The following is a 24,315-nucleotide window of genomic DNA, read 5'->3' on the forward strand; positions in this document are numbered from 1 at the left end:
AAATGTAAATATTTAATTTTACTATAAATAACAAATGCCATTCAGAGATGCATTTCGTTCTTCCTTACCTTCAATAAGAATTTTGACATTTTGCTGCAATGCAAATTTCTGCTTTGTTGGGTTGTGCTCGTGCCTGGGAAGATAAAGGATCATTTTTCTACACTCAATATGTATTAAGAACCAATTGATAGAAAGATGCAGTAGTAGCTGTTCTTACTAATTAAGTAATATGTGCTATAGCAATGTTTCATTGATGCTTCTTACTTTAACTAATGTATAAGTTATCCAAAAAGTGGTAGATGCCATAGGTGTTTCAAGTTCTGTATTGTCAGTTATGTATTCTGTACTTAAAGTGCAAGGCTTTATTAATAACAATATTAAAGTTTTAGTTTTTTGTTTTACTTAATTTTGTTCTTTCTGAGTAAATGAATTTTGGTTACATTTTCAACATTTTGTTTAAATGCACTTCTCTAGGTGGTTCTTATAGTATGCTTTTACAGTATGCTGCTCTTCAGGCTTCTTTAAGGCTCATTTCTTTCTTGGATTTCTTTACTCCTATCAAGTACTTCAAAGGTTTTATGGCACAGCATGCATTGGTCCTAAGGAGCTGCTCTTGGTAGCTTGCTTTGTAGAAAGAGTATACAGATTTTTCAATTGCTAATTTTTTCAACTAAGTAGTTTTGTGTATGTTAAGGAGCAGTGGTTACAGCTGACTTAGCATGCATAAGCCTTTTTTAAACTGTGAGCTAAGGTATCTCCCCTGTACCCTTGTAATGTCTGTAAGCCTTCATTTAAAACATTGGTCAGTAATTTTATGAACTCACTGTGCAGAGATGCTGTTAATCAACCACGACACAGTAAAACAAATATAATATGAATCTCATTTAATATGCATCTTTACCAAAAAGTAATGTTCTGCCTGGGATGACCAGCTTAGCAGAAGGCCATATGTGTTTTTTTTTTTAAGTGTTACTCTTTTTTTTAATGAAGTTGGTAGTCATGGTTGTGTGAGATACGAATTTTAGAGGCAACTTAATGTGACTTTCATGAGATGCTTCAGGTTAAAACTTATTTATGGAAATGTATGGGTTTTCAGGATTGCAACCAAAAATAGCACTTTAAGCACTGTCATTTGGGTAAGAAGAATTATCCACGTAATTAGCTTTAAATGAACTTGAAAGGTGTTGCTTAACTTGCGTGAATTCCACTGAGAGACAAATAAATAAATACAAATTTGCATTTAAATGACATTTGGTAGTACTTGAAGTTTTATATACCATATTATATCATTTGCTTCATATCCAGATGTTTCTCTCACTTCCCAGTTCAGAAAACAAAAACTAAGGGGCTTAAATCTTTTGCATAGCTTTGGGATTAGAGAGGTCACAGTTGAATTAAGTTTTCCTCAGTTTCTTCTGTTTAATGGAGAAAGTGCAAAGGAGAAGTTGGAGTTCTAGAACTGTTGCTGTATTAAAACAACAGGAGCAGGAAAATCTGATTAGAAATGGGACACAGATCCAGGCTGACAAAAGAGGAATCATTCCTGCCATATTGCTCTATGTATAACAATAACATGTGTCTAGGTGAAGAGGGAATGATCGAGCAGCTATTTGCTGATCAGATGCTGAAAATGGCATGTGGGGCACATGTGCATGGATCTGCTGGTGCTAGTTGCTTTTCACAAGTACCTCTCACAACGAACAAGAGCCAGAGGAGAAATCTCTTAAATCCATCCAAATGGTAGTGGTGGCTTAGGAGGCAGTATATTTCATTGGCTGTTGCAGTCAGAGATCTTAGACCAGGAACGGAGTTCTGTTGTGTCTTGGCTCCACGGGGTCAATATTTCTTTCCCAGAATCACAGAATGGCCAGGATTGGAAGAGACCTCCCTCAAGGATCATGAATCTCCAACCTTCCTGCCACAGTTGGCTGAAAGTTACATATTCTACTGCATCAGCAGTTAAGGCTCCTTTCCTTTTCAGTCCTCAAAAACGTTTTGATTTGGAACTGTGACACTTCACTCCCAGAGACATTTAGAATTGTTAATAATTGAAATATTGCTATTTCTAACCGTGTTTGTAAAACTCTATGATTCAGAGCAATTTAATTGTTTAAAAAATTTATCCTGCTCTCATACATATCAGACTCTTAATATCATGTTTACAATATTTCTTGCTTCAGACAACCCTGCTGAAATCTTTGAAGTGCTTGTCATGTGTATATTAGTTAACACGAGTGAAGATGGCTGAACCTAGCACATCATAATCATAAACACAATGTTCTTGTCAAGTACAATGAGAGAAATCAATTGCTGTGACAATAATTACTATTCAAATTCATGGCTTTAGAAAAATAATTGTTCAATTATGTTTATTTTAGAACAGCGACTGCTTCATAACATCAATTAAAATGGGCTCTATTTGCCAATAAAAAGATAGTAAATAATACTTCAGCAATACAGCATCTGTGATCTCTTAGGAAACTTCTGCAATATTAATTTTAAAACATTAACTAACAAGACTTTTTCTGTGCATTAATCTACTTTAAAAAGCTTTCTGTTATTAGATTATGCTACTATTTTTCATTCATATTTAAAACTACTGTAGTTGGGATGAATGAAAAACTTTAATACCACGTAGGGCATGCTGCTAAGATTAATGTTACAGTGTGAAATGTACATTTTTTGCTTTTAGCAAAAAGGGGCATGAGTTTTGTGCATCTATAGTGATATTTAATTGTTGTCTCAGCTCAGCAAAGTGCAAGTAATATAGCAATAGTTGCCTTGATGACCTATTTCCTACTTTTTGAAAAAAAGATTTAGGAGTAGTTCTTAAAATAAGTGTAACTGTACACATATAGACACTCAATGAGACTACCATACACCTAAATAACTTTATGAATGGAATAACTAGTTGCTTATATCCCCATTAATAAGCAGGGTGGACAAACAGGTCATCTGTTGAATAAAACGGTTGGCATTAAGGACCTGATGTCCATATTGGACACATCTTATTTTTTGGCTAGCTTTAGTTTAGCTCTGTGAACCTGACATCTTCCATTTCATTACATCCTGAGCTCTAAGACTGCTTGCTGTTACACTCCAAAGCCCAACATCAGTGACAATGAGGAGGTCCAATCCACACTAAACCACTGTGGTGCACAAAGTAGGATCCCAGCCAAGTTTTAATTTTAATACAATTAAAATTATATTAGGTTTAAGGTAAAGATTTTTTTTTAAACTGTTTTCCTTTCATCCAATATTCAACTGCTATGCAAATTGGTGGCTTAAATAAAATCATAGAAACAACAATTATTCATGCATAGATGTTTACATATATTTTTTGGACATTTTCATTTTCTTTTGCATGTTAGACAAAAGGAGAGTGAGAAAATAAATAGCAAAGGATGGAACATTTTGTTTTGTTCTGTTTATCTTCCACTTACAATATTGGTTCTAAAAATATTTGTATTCAATTCATGACATAATTCTTCTTACAGCACAGCAAAAGTGAGTAAATGATTTTCCCCTCTATTTATCCCAGTAATTTGGATTTGTTAAAAGATGATCTACATGTTTCATTTTAATTTGCAGATTCCAAGCAGCAACACATCCCCTTTACAGTCTGTGCTAGCAACTAATCTTATTGGTTTCTTACTCCCTGAGAAAAGCTGTTTCTCACTCACAGAAAACACTACCATCTCACTCCTCAGCCTCTGGAATGAACTAAACACGTCCAAAAGTGATGTCTTTAAGTTTAAATTTTTACTCTGTACATAACTAAAGTGGTTGTGCAGATGGTAATTATTCCGTGCTATTTTCCCTTTTTGTGTTCAAATAAATCAATCTCCCTTTGCAGGAAGATCATCTGTTTAGCTTAGATCCTGCTGCTGGACTATGTTGTTTATTGCAGACCTGCTTTGGTCACTTTCCTCTACTTTGTCAGATATAAAATACTTGTATTCGGTGCATCCTTTTCAATTCAGCCATTCTTTAATTGTTTATTGTATCCTAGCTAATACTATGATGATAACTTCTGACCAGTCTGTAACATAAATCATGGTGATGAACTATTTATTTTCAAGCATCGTTTTTTAGCATTTCCTTATTTGGTTCCATGTTGTTTCAAGCTATGTCACTACTTTCCGGTTGTTCATTCCTCTGTTTTAAAGACAACAGAATTATGGTAGCACTTGGGTTGCTGCAGCTTTGAGTGTGTATTCAGATGATAACCATTTTCTTGGGTAGATTTACATTCATCAGTGTAAGTAGTCATTCACTCCATCTGTACTCTAGGACAATAATTCGTAACTAATCTGTATTGCAGAGGCACTTATCTATTTATTATTTTCATTTTGACAATTATGATACAGAAAATAACTCATAATAGTGCCAGAGTCTAATTCAAATTGTTCTGCTTCCAGCTAGTGTTTTTACTATGCATTTCTGCTCTAGATGAATGAGACCCTTAGTATTTGCTCCCCATGGAAACTCATGCACTCTGTAGGCTAGTCACCCATAGGTCTTGTTAAGAATTGAAATGATTGAGCTTATTAATGCACTATCAGTAAATTATCTTCTCAACTTTTGAATATTTCTTGATTATTTTATGTATTCTTTCTATGTTGTCAAACTCTTTTAAAAGAATGTGAAAAATGGAAGTTTTATAGGCAGAATTTCAATAAGTCGCATCAGATATGTTTTGGGAATATCCTGTATAGTGATACATTCATCTCCAAAGTGCTGCTTAATACTGTTCACCTGGTTATCTAAGGTTGTTTTACTTCTTTTTTGTTTTAGCATTTAAGCAGGTCATTCACACTGATTTGTGAATTATGTTGGGAATTGCTTCAGCCCAAGGAGAACGCGTTTACTTTACTCCTAAACAGGCCCCAGAACCGTTGTCTTCACAAATACATATTAGCAGTGATTGTGCATCTTGATGAAAAAGGTGCAGCTGATCAATTGGTACTGGCACATTGTGATTTTCTTGTCCTCAATACTATTAAATTTTCTTATCAGTCTTTGTCATGTGTAGACATCTCAGAGCTGTAGGCATCTCTCTCATCAAAACTGACTGGGTCTGGTACTCTGAACCTCGGAAATCCTTTTAGAAACATCTTTTTGTGATATTGACCACATTCTGACAACATTAGAGATATCAGCTGGTAAATTTTTAGTTCAGTTATTCTGTGTTACACTGATGTCAGTTTTGCCATAGTATTGTGCTAACTGTGGGTAAAAGCACATTTCTATTAGCATATTATATTCAATCTGGCTGTACTCCTTTCTACATGCTTACTTCCACTCAGTAGTTTTCAGATGAAGAAATGGTTGCTTTTGGTGGTGTTCAAGATACAAACATGCCATGGATTTATGCACTGACATTGCAGTGTTTTCTGTCTTGTTCTTTTTTCCTTTTTTCCTTTTCTGATCTCACCTAACATCCTATTTGCTGTTTTGACCGTCACTAAGAATTTGCTGATATGTTCAAATAACGATCTGAGATGACTTCAAGGCCATTTTCTTGGGTGGTAATTACTAATTTAGAACCTATCATGTACCTGTAGCTAGATTTATTTATTTTTCCCCTCAGTTCACTGGCACTGAATTTCATTCTCTTATTCTCTTGCCAAGTCACTCAATATTGCAAGATGCTTTGCAGTCAATTTTAATTTTTTTTTTGTTTTAATTTTATTGCTTTAAATACAAAAAGACTTATCTTCACACAGCCTGATACAAGGTTAGTTTGAGAAAACCTATTTTCCCTATCTTTCTTCTCTTCATTAACTAGAATTTTGATTCTTTTTCTCTGACTTATAGCAGGAAAAAAACCCTGAAAACAGGAAAAGATTGCACATGAAGTTAAGTAAATATAAGACACTCACCACTGTAATTTTCAAATTATATGTATTACTTGTGTCTTTGAAATACTTGCTTCTGTTTTTACACATGAAGTAAAAGATGTTTTGGCTGATTTCAGTAAAGTTAGGTGTGTGACCCAGCTTTCTTAGTGTACAGAGTGAAGCAGGAATTTGACTGAAGTTTTAAGACAAGAATTCTTGTGTGTTGCTTTTTCCCCCTCCAAATTAAGAGAAGCATTCAAGAAACTAATTTTTAAAAAAGGAAAATCTTGGGAAAGAGATCCAGTTCCTGGGGATAATGAAGCAGCCAGACAGTGCAAGGCTTTCTTAGTTTCTTCTGTCCAGTTCACCATCCTTTTCAATTTCCACAAGCCTTGAGTTCATCATTCTAAACAGCTGCTGCTGTTTCCCTTATTTATTTCTGTGTTATGGAAAAGCTTGAAATGGCTTATCTTTACTGTTCATGTTTACATGTTCAGCATGCTAATTTATAGCAAAATATCAGTACAGTACTCTTGCAGATACTAGCTAGATTGTAGTAGGAAAGATTACAAGCAGCTGTTGATGTAAGCTTAAAAAGTTTTGTTGCAAAAGTGTATTATTCTGGGGGTCAGTGAGATGTCTTTGTTCTTATTATCCCTGGGCAGGCTGTACAAATTCATGGTCAACCTGTGCTTACTTTCAAAAAAGACTGGATAAAAGGAGGCAGCCAAAGAAATATTTTAAAAAGTGAGAGTAGTGCACCAACTCAAGTGATTTGTTAAACAAAATGGGAAAGTCTCTGATAATCACTTTCTGTCATAACATAGTTTGTGTTTCTCAGATACTTTGTCATTAAAATCTCTTAAGTGAAAGCCTTTTGGTAAGTAATACTGTGTTAGTAAACTGGTGCATCAATTAAATGTTGTTACTACTTTGGTTTCTATCAGTGAAAATCCACCTTGAAAAATGATTTACACTGAGATACATTAAAGTGTAAGAGATTTCTCTTAAGAATTCCCTAAGGTTCTTGAACCAGAAATTGCACCCTCTTGTCTTTATACTACAGATCATTGACTCTTCCATATTTTCCTTTTGGGAGGATGATTTTTAGATGTGCTGAACTGTTCTGATCTATGAATCAGAACCAGTCAAAACTCCATCTTTGTTAGAGACTCCGTGCCAAAGACCAATAAAAGCACAACACCATATTTAAAATGGCCTTACAGTGAGAGAGGCAGAAAATATATTCCTTTCCATAAAAATCTCTAAGTCACAAACAGCCTTAAAAATGTGCTAAAAGAAATGCTGCTGGTTGACATTTGCCGTTAAGGGGAAAGTCAAACTTTACATTTAGGAACAGATTCTTTAACCATTCTTTGCTTTCAGGCTTAGAACTGTCAACCCTCTTGGAACTAAACAGACAGACTTAAATCTCATATGTAAAACAAAAACAAATCAGACAACAAAAAACAATCTGTTAATTACATAATTGAGCATTAGTTGAGCATTCTATGTCCAAAACAATTGTACGTATGGTGCTTTGTTCTTTCAGACCTAGCCTTACTCTGGCAGGCTTTCTCAAGGATGTAAAAAGAAAAAATAGATGTAAAGAAGTGTACAAAGAAAAAATGTATGTAAAGAATTCAGAAAGCTAGAAAGAATTTTATGTGAATAAGATGCTGATAGAAAGCTGTATTATTCGTCTTACTTTAATCATAAAGAAAAATGTGTGTCCATAGAACCATAGAATATTGTAAGTTGGAAGGGGCCCATAAAGAGCATCAAGTCCAGCTCCTGGCTTCAAACTGAAGCCTCCCAAAATTAGATCATTTGTCTGAGAGTGTTGTCCAAATGTTTCTTCAGCTGTGGTAAGCTTGGTGGTGTCCTGACCACTGCCCTCAGGAGCCTATTCTAGTGTTTTGGGGAAGAGACTTTTCCTAATACCCTCACCTGATGCAATTCCATGCTGTTCCATTGGATCCTGTCACTGTCACCAGAGAGAAGACACTGTTATGGACACTGAGTTTTGAACATATTTTGTTCACATTATATATTTTGTTAAATATTCAGTTGTACATCTGATTCTCTGTTGCTTGCAGACCAAGGAGTGACTGGATGTTTTCATTTCATTACCTTAATAAAGACATTATACTACAGTCACCATAAATTGGTTTCTAATAGTTTCCATATTACGGATAAATATTGAATGTCATAAGATGTTCATCCTAGATATGCATCTGCTAAGTCATAACTTCATCTGTTTATGGTGTGATACAGGGAAATTTTGATGTTCCTACACGGATAATGTATTCTCTATTTAGTATTCAGTATTTCACTGAACTTCAGTAGTACAGAGAGTTTTTGGTATATTCCACATTGGTTAAAGAATATATTCTGAAGATTTTTGGCAAAAATAATAGCTGTAGGACTATATTAATCACAGATACAATGCACCACAGATGTGTTCACAGGACACACCTAGATAATCTGGTTATTTTATTAAAAATTGTTTACATAAATTAAAAGATGTGCTAACTGTTTATGTTAGGTGTCAAATTTAGAAGCTTTTTTATCAACATCCAGAAATTCATTAGAAGGTGTTGATAATCCAGTGATCTTTCTGCCAAAATTCTTTATGGACTAAATGTTACAAATACAAAATTATTGGAGCAAGAGAGAAAGTATGTGCTCTCATTGTGACCTGCAGAAGCTTAAATGGTTTTGATTTGATTTTTTTTTTCTGTTGTTTCTTTGAGACTGCAAAGTAGTAGTATTTCCTTCAGTGATTCTCAAGGAAACTTGATTTTATTAAAAAGACCTCTTGACATCTGCAAACCTCGTTCCTGAAGCCAATCACACACTCTGCCTAGCTTTAGTTCCTTTATCTTTGGAAATAACTCACAGTTTACAAACCAGGGAAGAAGTATAAATTGATATCAATTTTCACTATATTTTGCCCTGTTCTTCTGTCTGCTGAGCCTGGACATGCAGTGCATGTTTGTTGAGTCAGTTGTGGGTATGTAGATTGTTATGGACTGTCGTAATTGAACTTGCCTCAAACTGATGGAGAGAATCATAAAATTTTATAGAGTTAACCATAGCATTATAGATGTGCATCCCCTTTTGACTTTAAACATGGATGACTGACAGTTTCCTGTCATGCTAGAAGAGTTCAGTTTTCCTCTCCTTTTGTGGGTTGTTTTTTTTTTTTTTTTTCCATGTTTAAGTGTATTTCTATTACCTTTGATGCCCTAATATATAAACATTTCAGACCATTATATTACAAATAGTTTTTGTTTTGTTTTGTTTTTTTTGTAATTGCAGTTGTTTCTTATCCTTACTGCTGGTAGCTGCCGTCGTTTGGAAAATCAAACAAACCTGTTGGGCTTCTCGACGGAGAGAGGTATTAATAATTTTAAGATTATTGTGGTGTCTTATCTTAAAGAATATATTGAGAGCTTTGAACAATCATATTCACACTTTCCCTGTATACACATTTTAAAAATTCCTCTAAACTTTTTTTTTTTTTTGCCTTTACATTCCATGCTGAAAATGAAGAAAATATCGTTTCTTCCTCTTTCCTGTCACAAATTACAGACACTGCAGAACTAGATTGCAGAAAGTTGAATTTTCTTTATGATGGAGTATACTCCCAAATAGTCTCAAAATGGTAATTAAAAACATTGATGAGTTGACTGAAAGAAGAGGATCATAGTGTGTCATCTCAAACTTCTCCTGGAAGTTATCTGGCTCTGTTACTTTGCTGTGTCATTATCAAAGGTCATAGAAACGTATAGCAGGAGACAATCCTCTCTTCAAACTGTTTTTACTTACTTTACTTTCTTTTTATTATTGTTGGTTGTCTTTTTCATTTGTCTTTTTTAATACTAAGCAAAATTCTACCTCTATTGACATCAGTAGCTTTTTCCTAGCACTATATGTATTTATACATAAAAATTATTATTTTATAGCATGAAAAGTCATAGCAATTTTGGAAAACTTGGCCAAAATATTTATTACTACCTGTTTAACAAATGATTAAACTTCCATGAAGTTTATAACCTTCGGTTATGTGTATTCCTACATGTATGTGATAAGATTCAGCTGATATACACTTGTCAGATTTCATTTATTCTCATAATAAAATAAATATATTTAGACACTGATTTTTTCCTGCAAAGTTTCCAATCTAGATGACTTTTGGAAAAAAATAATTTTCATAGCAATGTAGTCTAGATTTAAAAAGGAAAAAAAGAAAAAAGAAAAAAAAAGAGTGTTTCTTTAGGTTTTGTTTGTTTGTTTAATATTCTGATATTATAAATGTTTAAATAAGTTTTTCTTTGGTTGGGTTTGATTGTTGATCTGCAGTGAATTTATGTATACTTTAAGAGTGCCAGGTAACTAGCACTTACAGTTTTCCTTCACTGAAATTATAATGTGCTAACATCCAGGCTTAGCTTAGAACTGATGCTAGAAAGAAAAACGTGTAATTTTTATTTGATTTTTTTTTTTTTTTTTAATTCAGATGAATATTATAAATCATGTTGTGTGTCATGAGGCAAGTGCTCATGTGTTTATTCTTACTGCAAAAATACAGATAAAAGTTACTTTAACCTACAGTATTCAATTAAACTTATTAATATTTCATTGAAATTTGTCTCAATACTTATGTTGTTAATAGTTGTTAATGTGTTTCCCACATTTATCAGGTTGTTTTTCTGGCATGTTTAAGAACAAATACGAGCATATGAATTTACAGATTAAGGGACTCTTCTGATTTCTGTGTTTACTCTCATAGATTTTTATAGCATTTCTAATTTAGTCAAAAATATTATTCTATGAAGAACAGATCCAATTAGGATTTTTTAAAAGTTTTTCAAGTTTTATTATCCTAATATCATAATAATTATTTTTATGTCTTTATGAAAGATCATGCAAATTGACTGATAAATACACTATAAATATAAATCAACTTCTTTAGAAGAGCTAAATAGAAAGAAATACTTTGCAACTGGATTAAAATTCTCAGAGGTCTGTGCTTGAGTGCTGATCCTTGCTTTTCCTTAAGTATTGCTAGAGAAACTTAGTTGTTTCTGAGTCAGAAATGTTATCTATTATTCTATCGAATTCTTAAGTACCTACTTTTAAATCCCACCATTCTAGTCTGATGGGTTTTTCATCTTTTTTAGTCCTTGAAATACAGGAATGTTGACTCTTCAGATGTTACCCTCAGTATGGACTCAAAGTGTAGTTTAAGACATTAACTATTAAATAGACATGACCAAAATTGAAAACCTGTTCACAGCTGCTAATAGCTACTCATCAAGAATTCTCCGTTTATTGTTCATCTCAATCTGTTTTCCACAAGAGAAGTAGAAACTTCTCGTTCATGTGTTCTGATAGTAAAAATTCTATCAGGATGTCAAAAGTATCAAATAATTTTTTAAATTTTTCTTAGATTTCTAGGTGTAGATGAAAATTCATATCTTTGTCATGTTTGGTTTTAAAGCTTGTCTAAACTGGGTCATTTTTAATTCTAAACTGAATGTAGCATGGCATCAGTCCAACTCAAGCCAAAACTGAGTTCCATTGTATAATGGGAATGTCTTCATTTTGCTGTTAATATAGAAATTTTATCTTCAATTCCTTTCCTAATTTGTTATCTATTGAGCAAAGATTTAGATTCTGCTGCTCAGATCACTATCGAAATGTTACTCTGTAGGTCACTTGAACTGTTCTTTTCCATTTTTCATGAACATGTAAGACATGATATATATGTATATGCATATCTATATAGTTACGTCTTCCATCATTGTGTTGATCTTTACTAATACTGAAATTGAGCTTTCCTTTGTCCATATCTGTTGGTCTTTCCATTTCATTCATTGAAATCTTTTTTTTCCATGGGCTACGTGCTTGAGTTTTGGTATTTTCCATTCATGACAAGATTTTACTTCTCATATTTTTACTGCTTAAATAGATGCCTCTTAAGGTGTACTTTATCTTTAGAATATCCGAATTTATGCTTTAACTCCTGGATGAGTTTCTGTTCTTCATTCCTGACTTTTGAAGGAACAAGAAAGAGCAGATAGATACTCCCTCACCCTCTGCCATTGAAATTTTTCACCCTGTGCACTGAAAGAAAATGGGAAGTATCATTCCTTTATTTCATGGTCTAAAAAGATCAATGAAACACTGAGCAGAAGAACATGAACAACCTCCTGCGTGGCTTGACATCTTTCCCTACCCATCCCTCCCCCAGATCAGTGACGTTTAAAAAAAATTAGGGATAGCGTTTTTTAAGAAGTAGGATACTGGAATATTGCTCATCTGAGAGTGTTTGATCCTTGGAAGGTATAAGAGCGAATTTTATCAGATGATTTCCTTAGCATTATTCTTACAGCAGTTCCTAAGAATTTTAAGCTTAGAAATAGGAAAGCATTTTTAGCACAGTCTATACTATCTGCATAAAGATATATATATATATATATATACATATAAAATATATACTCTAGGTTTTTGTCTCTCATCCTCTTTTTTCCTTCAAAGACTGACTAACCTTTCTACAAGTACCCTTCTGTGAAATTTCATTTGTTAGTTCACTGGATGAAGAAGTGAGACCTGTCATTTCCTCCCAGAAAAGATTTGTGAGACCTCTTGCATTCTATACCCAGAGTTCACCCAAGAGACCACACATGAAGTTTCAATCTGACTCTGTTTTCCTTTTTTCACACAGAGACACAAGATATATTACCCAGATTTACCAATGGATAATAAAATTGAATAGAATATTAGTTGATGTCTCTGTATGTTTCAAATTTAAAATGTTTGTACAGTCTTATGTCCAGAATGGTTGAAGATGAATCTGTTCATAAGTCATTGTACAGAAATCTTGACAGGTTACCTACCAGTTTTGCAGTGGCTCAAATGTGGAACAGCTTTCACTGAAAGGCACCACACTGCAGATGAATTCAGTATCCAAAATGATTTCACATTAACAGCATATCAAACTTTCTTTTGCTTGTGAAAAAGTCTACATTGATGTCACTAACACAACTCATGCAGATGGGATTATAAAGCACACATCTTCTAGCTGAGGTATTCTGGCAAATATTCATCTTTCATAAGGTAAAGCAGCTGCTGATCAGATACACTGTGAACTCAGCCAGATGCTTTGGGGATTTACTGCCTTTAATCCATAGGCATGCAATGGAAGATGTACATACAGATGTCCTATTCCTCCCCTTACATGAATATACAGAAAATGCTCTTATAAGCCAACGTGCCCTGTGCAAATATATACGTTTGTGTATATTAGGTCAATTGAATAGTTAAAATGCATTTTTATATTTTTTAAATGAAAATATTTTCAAAATATTTTCATAATTACACAATAGAAAGAGCTTATATATTTAAAAGCATACCTTAGAATTCTTATTTGCTTGTGTAATACACTGTAAGGCTCTTGAGAAATGAGGAAGTAATGCATGATTGCACATTTGTGTAAAAATGTTCGAAAGCATGGTATTATATATATAAGTGCTTGCCTAACTTTAAAGGTTAATGTCATTCCTTTATTGGAATTTTCATATTTATATATAGCATTTCATTATACAGTCAGCTGTGCACCATTTGCATGTCTGAAAGAATAGCATATACAAGCATAAAAACATGGAATTAGAGAGAATGCTTGCTTTACACCGTGTGTGGGTTCCACACAACTTACTGCTTCATTTTATTAAATAAGCTTATGTTTGTTTTTTAAAAAATAACCTTTCTAGCCTTAATTTTAACATCAAGGTAGTTTTATTCCTTTGAATATTCAAAGCTTCTTAAAACACAAATGAAACTGAAAGAATCTACTTAATAACAGTAACAATTCATGTAACAGCTCTAAGCTCATTTCTATGGTAACCCAATAAGAACAGGAAAGCTTGGTTATGTTGGTGGTACTAATGAATGTAGACAATATGTGAATTCCAGCTAAAGCAGTTTTACTTTCTATTGTAAGGACACTTGTATTTTTTTGTATGTTTAAATATAACAACGGTGTCTTGTGTACTTACATGTTGCTTATGGAATGCAACATGTTTAGTTTAGGAATACTGCTGTGTGTAGATTATGGCATTGAACATGAAGCAAAGGAGTAAAAGGAGCACTTTACTTCATGTGTTTTCGTGTGGGCAAGAGACCACCAATAGCTGATACAAAGAAAACAAGCAATAGTCATGTATAATTAACATACCCCAATGCCTAATTCTTCTTATGGGTGTAGGTGTCTATGGATTATATACTTTACATTTCAAAATTAACCTCTCAGATCACTTTTCGTTTTTGGTGCGTTCTTGTCTGTTGCTTAGCAAATATCTTACACATCTATATGTACTTACTCACAGAGCGTGAGTAATCTTCCTGAAGTCAAAGGAGCTATTCATAGGACTTGAATCTCAACTTGTTATATTGCTCATGCTCTTCTGAAATCAATAAAGCTAGCGCATTTATTTTAGTCTGACTTTCTGCTTTCTTTCCAATTTAAAATTTAGGTTCCTCCCTGAATGAACCTTTCAAGCAATATGCCTACTTAGTTGGCACTAGATCTTCTCTCATGACTATAAAACACATCTCTAAACAGCTCGTCCCACCCAGGTTTTGCAGTGTTAATTCTTACACTTTGATTTCTTGTGGGAGACTGACTATATAAGGGCCCAGTGAGTCAAATCTCCTTTACTTAATCTTCAGTTTTGCAAAACTGAAGTTATAGTAATATTACTGTCACTTCACAAAAATAAGTGAGTATTATCTGATTAACTTCTATGCTAGTACTGCTCATCATGTTTATTCTCTTTATAGAAAAATATGAAATGGCACCAGACTGTTATACAGGAAAGATTTCTTGTGGGGCTGAGTTAAATAATGTTGATGTAATACAGATATCTAAAAAACTATACAGTGTTAAGAGTTTTTCATGAATAACTAATTTATAAACCTCAAGGTCTGAGACTGAAGGGCTCATTTTAGTTGTTGAAAGTTAGATATCTCCTGCCATAGGCATCCATCCCAGAAGGAATCTGAGTGGTCTGGCATAGATTCTGGTATGACTTACTGAATTCACTCTGAAGGCATTACTACCTGTATATCTGAGCTATGAAAATCTGTTCCTGCCCCCAGTTGCATGTGGACTTATTTTCTTAAATTAAGTACAAGAAACATATTTTCAACAGGCAGATGTAAATGACAAAGGAAATCCTGTTGTGCTTGTAGATAAGGCAGTTTTAGCTGAGATGAGGCATTTGTGATAGCTTCCTACAGTTCAGTTTCTTTATCTCACAAAAATTGAGAGTAGAGAAGATAACAGATGATAGATTTATTACAAGGAAAATTGTGTGCTGCTTCTTGAAAAAGAAAAAAAGAAAAAAAGAAAATGTAAACTAGATAGGAGTTTTAATTATAGCCAGATATGACTAGAAGAAGAAAATTGTTTGCTCTGCTTAATATATAATAACCAAAGCTCCTTCTTTATGTTTGCACAGTGTAGTTAGCCTGAAGGTCCTAAGAGGTGGTAATCAAAATAAATTAATTTCATTATGTATAATTTTTGTATGTAGAATGAAGTTTGCATATAGTTATTAGTGATGATAGCAGCACTTTAAAATTAATAATTATGGTTTTTAGTTCAGTACAATCTGTTACGAGTTCAGATTAGAATAAAATGCTGCTGGAGATAACGTGTGTGTGTGCATACACTGTAGTATATTAATTCCTGCTATCTTTCACAGACCTGGTTAAATCTTACCAGTGATGAGCTTAAGCTTTCAAGCTAACAGGAAGAGAAAAATCATATTATTTAAGAGAAAACGGGGCCTAAACAAAGTGAAGATGGCATGAGGCAAATAGCCACTTGGCAGAGCTGTAGTTGTTGAGCTCTATGGTCGGAGAAGTTTCTATGGGACAAGTTGACTGCATGAGAGCATTAGGAGATTTTTCAGCAAAATACCTGTCAGCAAAAAGCAGTAGACAGAGGGAAATGCAGTCTGCAGTGGGGCTCTGGGAAGGAACCAAGAGAGCTTCTTTTGAACTTCTGAGATGAAAAGTCATCTGGAGTCATTTCCACAGTGTAAAGGAAATGAAATGATGAATATGTTCTTAGTAAATAAAGAGTATAGCACCAAAATAGATGACTCATTTTTTTCTTAAGCAAAACAAAAGAGCAGGCGTTGAATGTTGGCCCAAAGTGGCAAGACTGTTCTCTACATTTGTGTGTCCTCTATTTGTAGCATCTTGCTTTTGTTGTTGTTGCTGTCTACTGAAAAACAAGCAGAGTTCTATAAGAAAGAAGTGAGTGGATTTAGGAGCAAACACCGGAAATGCTTGGAAGCTTGGAAGAACTCAGCTATGAAAAGAGAGTGAAGAGGTTTGAATGTTTGAATTAAAGGCTCCTGAAGGGAAATGCAAATGCTCCTCTTTGCTTCCTCCTCAGCTTTTCAGGATTGGGAAATAACTGCATTGACCTTTTCTTTCTTACAATTACTGCTGATAGTACACACAATTATTCTTTCTTTAGTATCTTCAAAGCATCTTTTAAAAATTTTCTTATATAATAGTTCCCTTCTAAGATTGAGCTTTAATGCGTTTCAGTGCAAAGGAACGCAGTGATCAGTGGAACCAAAAGTTAGTCGTTAACTTTACCAGGGTCACTTTTTTCAGTGTCTGTGCTATTACATTGTTTAGTGTCTCAGCAGAATCTCATTCTTGTGAATGTCAGAATGGTTGGTATCCCAAACTGTGGGGAAATTCTGTGGTTTTTGTACATGTTTATTTATACAAACATTATACAAACATTCCTTGGTGTCACTGCTCAAAGCAAATAAGGGCCGTGCAGTTTATCTGGCTTCTTTCCTTTATCTGGGTTAAAGGAAGAAGCAAGTAGGCACGTGATGACACAATCAGCATATATGTCCTTATTTATTGAGAAACCTGTTCATACAAATGCTGGAACCTTAGGCTGTAAAGAAATATCTTTAGAGGAAACCGTGGGTATGCAGCACAGTCCACAGAAGTATAGAATAGTTATTCTTTCTGAAGAATATAATGATATGATAGCCTTCCTGCAGCAATAGATTTTACTACTCCAACTGTTTCCAAACAATAGTTGAGAAATAGCGTAACCTAGTATTAACTAAGCTCATTATACTTATTTTCAAGAGATAATTAATAATTAACATATAACCTTTGGCTTTCCTTTCATCTTTCAAGTATTGACAGAAGTCACACAAAAACATACTATGTATGGAAAGACTGCTTTGAAATGCAAAATTTAATTAAAATTAATGCAATGTTATTTTAGGACAGTTGTATGGTAGCATAAGTTCTATAGGGAATATGAATATTTGAACAGATCATTATTTTTCATCCATGCTGTTCCATTTATGCACAAGTCATTTTGGGAAAATAGAGTACGTTTGATTTTTTGGTTGGTATGTGTTGGATTGAATGCAACATTACAGTCAGTTAAATTGTAATATCAGTAAATTACTCTAGACTGCTTTACCAATCAATTAAACCGCATGTAATTAACAAAAATGAAACCTCAATAAACCCTGTAGGTTGAGCTTTTTTTGGTGCTCTATGTTCTACATACATTTTGACTCCAAGTTAATTAGACTTACCATCTCTAAGTACCTGTAAGCTTGTTAGTCTTTTGTATTCGTGCAGCCACAGTCAAAAGTACTCTTGGAAACAGGCAAGCATGCATGTCCCATGCATGGAAAGATTAGGTTTGGAAGACTGTTTGCTTAATGGTTTTATGGGCTCCCTTGTGCAATTTGCTTCACTGCTGATGCAATCAGTTTCTTTACCTGCAGAAATGAGTAAATTGTACAAGCCTTTTTTATATGCTTGCCTTTACACATGCCTTTAATATTATATGAGCTTATTTGCATGGCTGTTTTGCTTTGTTCTCCAATAATACTCTTTGTACCTAGGCATCTTATTTAGGAATCTGTCTATTTAGACAGGATAAGTAAATGAATTGAGCACTGAGTGGCTCTCTTCATTGTTATCATGGTGCACTGCTGATAATCAGAGGTACAAACATGTAGTGAAGTACAGTCTGTTAGTTTAAGTGTTATATTTACTATAAATGTCAATATTAAAAATATATATAAAAATGTGAATCTCTTGTGTTTCACATTCAAATTAGTCAAAACCAATCACCCATTTCTTATGATTTTATGAGTATGATAATAAGACCTGATTATACTCTTTACCATGATTCTTTGTCTTCACAAAGTTAAGGAAAAATATTTCCAGATTACAGTTAAGAGCACATTACAGAAATGCTGTACCAAGTTATGTGACCTGAAAGTGTCAGACTCACCACATTTTGGCTTAATACTTTAACTGTATCCATTAGTAATATTCCTGAACTTGTTCTCTTTCCCATTGTGATGGAAATGAAATCTACACTGTTAATGTTGTTAATGACTAAATCACCCATGTGTGAAATGTTCAAATTTTACCTCTATTTAGATCATCCAGTATACGGTAAGTTCATGGAAGCAGTGATCATAAATCACTTTGGAAGAAAGGGAGGAAGATAGAAGCCAGAGAATTATGAAAAGCAAATTCCCCAAAACATCCTTGAACAAGATTAGTAGCCAGCATTTTTTTCAGGAACAAAATCACATGAAAAAGATATGCTGGGTCCTTTAGAAAGGGGGGGGGGAACATTTCATGTTTGTACAGATGGGCATCATAAATGCTTAACAGTCTGTCACATAGGAGGTGTGGAATGGGTGCAAAACTGGTCAGAAAAGCATGCTTACATATTCACTGTCAGTAAAATGATTCATCTGCTACAGGTTAACCTTGGATATTTGCCATAGCTCTAGATGTTGTCAATGTTTTTATTAATGACCTGAGTTACACAGTTAGTGAACATATCTATTAAATTTGCAGATACAATAAGGTAGGTCACGAGTGCTGTAGGCAGCATTAGAGCTTAAAATAATCTTTACAAATTGGAGAGAATATCTATATTGGTGAATGCAAGCTTTTTTACCTGGTAGAAATAATAATCTTCACAAAAACAGGATGAAGAAAAAGCTGACTGTGCTGCAATTCTATAGAACTGATCGATGGCTTAGAAATGTTCACAAACTGAGTGTGAGTCAGCAGCAACCTGGTTACAAAAAAGGAGTATATTACTGATTTGGTAGATTATTTCAATTCTAAAACGTTAGAGCGTTAATGGAACCTGGAACTGGAGCACTGTATGCAATTTTGATAATCAAGTCCAGAAAGGTTCTGGAAACAGGAAAGGTATAAAGCATTTGTGAAAGGATAGCGACTGGAAAGTATGAATATCTGTAGTTGCATAGTGCAGAAGAACATACGGAGAAATGATAACAGCCTGGAATGTAGGGAGTGGGGTGATGTGTTTGTCGTAACTGTTGAAGAGAGGACAAGAAGTGAGGTGATTGTGTTGCAGCAATGAGCATTCAGGTGACACAAAGAATTTGCAATGACACCAAAGTTTGTAATGAAAAAGATAGTGTGGTACCGGAATTGATCGACTTAGAGATCGCAGAGACTCTGTCATTGGAAGGTTTTAAGATAAAATATGACAGGAATTATATGACTGACACGTCTTTGGAGAGAGGTTGATGGTCTCCTGAAGTCATCTTCAATCGTATGATCTTATGATTAAAAACAGTGGCATTTTTATTTAGTGTTATTCGGTGATATGAAATTACAGCAGCATACATCTAATTTCATAAACTTTCTCTTGCTTTCATTCAAATAATCTCAGGTTTATGAAAGGAATTTGGATTTTCTTTTTCAGTACTGAGCGTGATTTAAACAGATCCTTGAAAGAGAACAGCTTTGAAACATTGAAAGTACTGCTGTAATAGTACCTGCACTTCCTCATTAAAGACTATTTCAAAATGTATACAAATTTGATGCTTACACTTTCATTGCAAAACTGCGTCCCAGATGATGGTAAATACAAGTAATTAGCCGTAAGTTCAGTTGTTTATCCTTCAAAAAGGCTTTTAAGTGGCAGCATTCTTATTCTTTAATCTCTAATGCATAAATATAGTCTTTGATGTTATTGATGTTGCATGTCATGGTTAAAATTTCAATATCTCAGAAAATTAGGGTCAAAACTTGCCCCTTATGTTTTACACTCCTTATTGTTATGTTCACGATATTCATCCAATTGATTGACCAATCTTGTGAGTTCTTTTTTTTTTCTTTTTTTCCTTCCACCTGCATTTTTTGGTTTCATGATTTGAACATGACTGGTTGTTCTGACAGCACACCCATCATATGGTGATACTGGCTTCAGTGTAAGAATCGCAAGCAAAGCAAGGTGGCTTATTTGGGATTAAAATACACAGACCAGAAATTGAGCAGTTGGTTTTATTTTTACTATTTTTCTGTAATACATCTTTTTATAATTATTCTGGTTCTCCATCTGCTGAACCAGTTTCACAGGTCTTTAAAATAGATTTGCATATTTTTTACAACAGCACATGTATAGAATAGTTATCAGAAGAAGTAACTATTTCATCTTTGTGAGCTTTGCATTCCTGTAACCAATGGCAGAAGATTTATCTATCCTGCAGATGGACAATGTATTATATTGCTAGTGCTTTCAGACTGGTTTGTTTGCTGACATGAAGCTAACGTAATTTAAATATATTTCCTTCACATAGCCAATACTTTACATCTAAACTTTGACTTTCTTTATCTCTTGAGTCATTGATAATTCTATTTAAAAGATACAATTTGAGGTAAATGTACAATTTCAGAGAGAAAACCCAATTGTAAGGAATATGATGTTGTTTAGGACATCCATGCTGTTGAAATACAGAGCTGGAGACGTCATCAGTATTTGAATATGTAATTATTTGTTCCATGTTCTTTGTGCCCAAAAAATGGGTGTTAGTGTTTTGAGTAGAAAATTTAGATCAAGCATAGTCTGATCTGAGCTAAATTATGGCCTCGTTATGTTGTGTGAAATTGTTTTACCTCTTGAATTAACAAATGAATAAAACACTTAAAATTTGCTGTTTTATGTATATATTTACTTTTGTATGTCTACTTACAAGGATTGCTAATTGAAGTTAATGTGATGGTGTAGACACTATTAACAAACAGCTGTTTTGACAAAGATATTTACAGGCTGAAAATTCACTTTTAATAATGCAGCTTCATTTAGATTATTATTTTATTATTATTTTATTATTATTATTATTAATAGAAGTAAGTATATATTTTGAGCATAAAGAAATAGGGTGATTTATTTGTAATGTTAGCAAAATAGGATATATAAAGATACAGTCTGCCATCTCAACAGTAAACAGCTTTTTCTGGTAGCTGGTACAGTGACAAATTCACTAGTAATGAGTATAAAGTTCTGATTCACAGCTAAGACTTACAGTTTGTCCCTCTAGTTTGCTACCATCTCAGTCAGGTCAGTCTGATGCTGTTATTTTGAGAATTTTCTATGAAGAATCTAATCCAAATATGTTGCAGGGTGATATTTCTGCTACTATCTTGAACTGTAATTTGTCATTGCATCCTGATTGCTGATCTCAAACCTCCAATGTTTCTACACCTAATGCAGATATTTGCTATTTATGGAATTTCTCATTCCAAGAACAAGGGAAGTAATGTTGGTTTGTTTTGATTCTTTCCTTCTCTTGTTTGATTTTTTCCAATATGAGCCACAGTATGTATCTACGAAATACAAGCTTTACTTTTCTCAGCATAATGGGTAGAAGCCTCAGGCAACCAGTTGTCCTACATTACCTGTCATAGTATTTCACTCAGTGTACTCTATGTGAGAAGATAGTGTCTGTGTTTACGAGATTTCTCTGATCAAGTTTCTCATAGGCTCAGTCCCTCAATTGGATTTGGGATGAGGTAACCTATATTAAGGTGGGAAAGAGTATGTCTTTCCCTAGTTTGCCATATAAATGTGGCACAACTTAGTAATACACAAATAAGGAACATAGCATAACTTCAACTATTCTTAGAAAATTAACATATTTCTTACTGATTTAATGGTGCTGAAACCCTGATCTTTAAAATTATGTGGCTTGCTCTAATTTAGGTTATGCCCCACCACAGTAATGAGTATGTATCTTCAAGCTTTTGAAGATTAGGATACCCAACTGCTGCAGTATGAAGTGCATGTGGTGGCTTCACATCACAGCAATTTTGTACCTCTTTTTGCTTTCCATCACATGGATGTGGTATTTTGAAGAATTCCATACAGTTTCTAGTTCTCACCTTTCCCCAAAAGTATTATATTTTAAACAGGGAAAACAACATATTCTATAAATATATATTTTTACAAAGCAAAAAGATATTCTTATCATCTTTCATTTATAATTCACTTTGATTTTCACACCTCAAAGTGCTGCAAAATCAGCTTTTGATCTTCATATTTTCTTAAAACAATCTGGTAATTAAGTGAACAAAGGGAAAAGGTAAGAAAGTAAAATTGTTTAGGAAATACAGTGAATGAAATGATAAGTGGGTTTTTAAAGTCTGGTTAAATTAGAATGTTTTGGCTTAAAAAAACCCCACTGTGACACCACCCCCCTTACTCACATAAAAGTTTGTTAAGTGGTGCTTATGTCCTTTTGATAATAATGAACAATTTTCTGAAGTTCTGGAGAGTTTCACTCTCATTCTAGCCGTTAGGAATATTTAATACATCTCATTAATATACTTGTGGAGTTCTTTCTTCAAGATAAATGTTTGTTGAATCCTAAGTGAAGGTGCCTTTGATGTTGAATGGCTGGCACTTGTGATAACAAGAAGTAACTTGTGCAAATTGAAGTAGCATTGTGTCTGGCAGCAGGTCATTGTTATGTGTGTGTGAGGCCAGCATACTTAGTACAAGGCTCTGAAGGGACCGTGTAGCTATGTACATCTGGTCTCAGTGGTTACAAAAGGAAAAAATACATCTTGCTGGCATCTCAGGGAGTTTATAATGTACTTTCATTCAAAGTAGAATCTCCTTGTTTAAGGAGTGTCTTTCAGTTTTGATGCCATTTTGTATTTAACAGATAAAAAAGTGGTGAAAAGCATTATTAAAAAAAAAAACAAAACAAAACGCATGAAGAAAACAAACAACAAATCCAGAATTATTTTCTTCCCAGGAGATCAAATGTCATTCTCTCAGAAAGTAAACATTTTCAACTTTCTCTTTTTCTCTCTTTTTCCCCCAAATAATGCTGGTTTTCTCTAGAAAGCTTGCTTTATGTGTAACATTTTACCATAACAACACTTCTTTCACGTTTAACTGCAGCTTAGTTGCACCTAGTATTTTCTTAGGCAAATATAAGAATGCGTACTTTATCTGCCCTTTATTCAAAGATTTTTCAGAAGACAAACTAGTGATAGCAAGCTTTTCCATGAGGAGCCTCTCAAAGTAAGTGATAAATTCATTTTCTTATAGTATTATTCTGCCAGATAACGAGGGAAAAAAGATTTTAATAGGCACATTAATTCAACTTATATCTTCCTTCATTTGTCCGCCTGATTTTGGTTATGTAGTGTTACCTATTGTTTTCCCCACTTTCTTTTCCTCTCACATCTCATACATGTGTTTCTCCTTTCTGTCCATTTCTATTTTTCTTTGCTTCTATTTCATCAGTACTTGAGCGTGCTCTTAAGAAACACATCACTGCTGTGTTGTGTTTTTGTTTAAATTGGCACTTCTAAAAGGTTAGGCCTCTGCCTTTTGGCTGTTACAGTTGAACTCTGTTGTCAACAGAATTTCTCTAGATTGATGACTCTATATAGTAATGCTTTTGCCTGAGTACACTGTTGGTATATAATAATCATTAAAGATTAAACTACATCTTGAGTGTGTAAATGACCATACAAAAGGTTTAAGAGGATTGACAGTGCAATGCAACTTGGTGAGGTGGAGAAGAGAAATTGCTGCAGTGCAATGTTAACATCTTGTGCCAAGAGAACACTTGCCCCACTTCCCAGGGACTATGTGGGAAGTGAAATAGGAAACTGAGGATGATTAACCACTCTAAATTTCTACATGAACATACGGGGTTCACCTCAGATAAACCTAAACCTAAGGCCATAACAGATGGGCTATGATTTCCAAGTTTTGTAGACAATATCCACACAAACTGTTGGCGTGAAACAAGCAAGTTCTGATAGGGAGGGAATTGTAGAATAATGCCCATTATGTTACTTTGTAACGGGAATATAAATAACTTAAAAGCATGTACTATCTGAAAATGTTTCAGATATCAATACAGGGCAAACGTCATAAAGTATCTGTCAGTGGATCTGTAAAGGATATACCTTTAATTCTCCAGAAATATTTCACTTGCTGGAAGCTGTTTGAAATAAAAGAAATAACTATTCAGATCCCTAGATGGTTATTTACATTTGACATTTTTTTAATTTAAAAATATTTACAAGT

The 24,315-nt window shown here is 33.9% G+C and overlaps 1 protein-coding gene across 10 annotated transcripts in view; it reads left to right on the plus strand.

Moving 5' to 3' along the window:
• ATRNL1 (attractin like 1) overlaps positions 1-24,315 on the plus strand; it is a 424,497-nt gene that overhangs the window by 220,258 nt on the left and 179,924 nt on the right. For 7 of the 10 annotated variants that reach the window (XM_048944556.1, XM_048944559.1, XM_048944558.1 and 4 more), the window contains exon 26: positions 9,168-9,246. The exons of 2 other annotated variants lie outside the window; for them this stretch is intronic. In XM_048944556.1, coding sequence (XP_048800513.1) covers positions 9,168-9,246 — 79 coding nt within the window. Of the gene's footprint in view, positions 1-9,167; positions 9,247-9,401; positions 9,842-24,315 lie in introns of those variants that run through there. One more of the 10 variants, XM_048944563.1, reaches the window with a different exon arrangement.

The sequence above is a fragment of the Lagopus muta genome, chromosome 5 (assembly GCF_023343835.1).
Source record: "Lagopus muta isolate bLagMut1 chromosome 5, bLagMut1 primary, whole genome shotgun sequence".
Taxonomy (NCBI): domain Eukaryota; kingdom Metazoa; phylum Chordata; class Aves; order Galliformes; family Phasianidae; genus Lagopus; species Lagopus muta.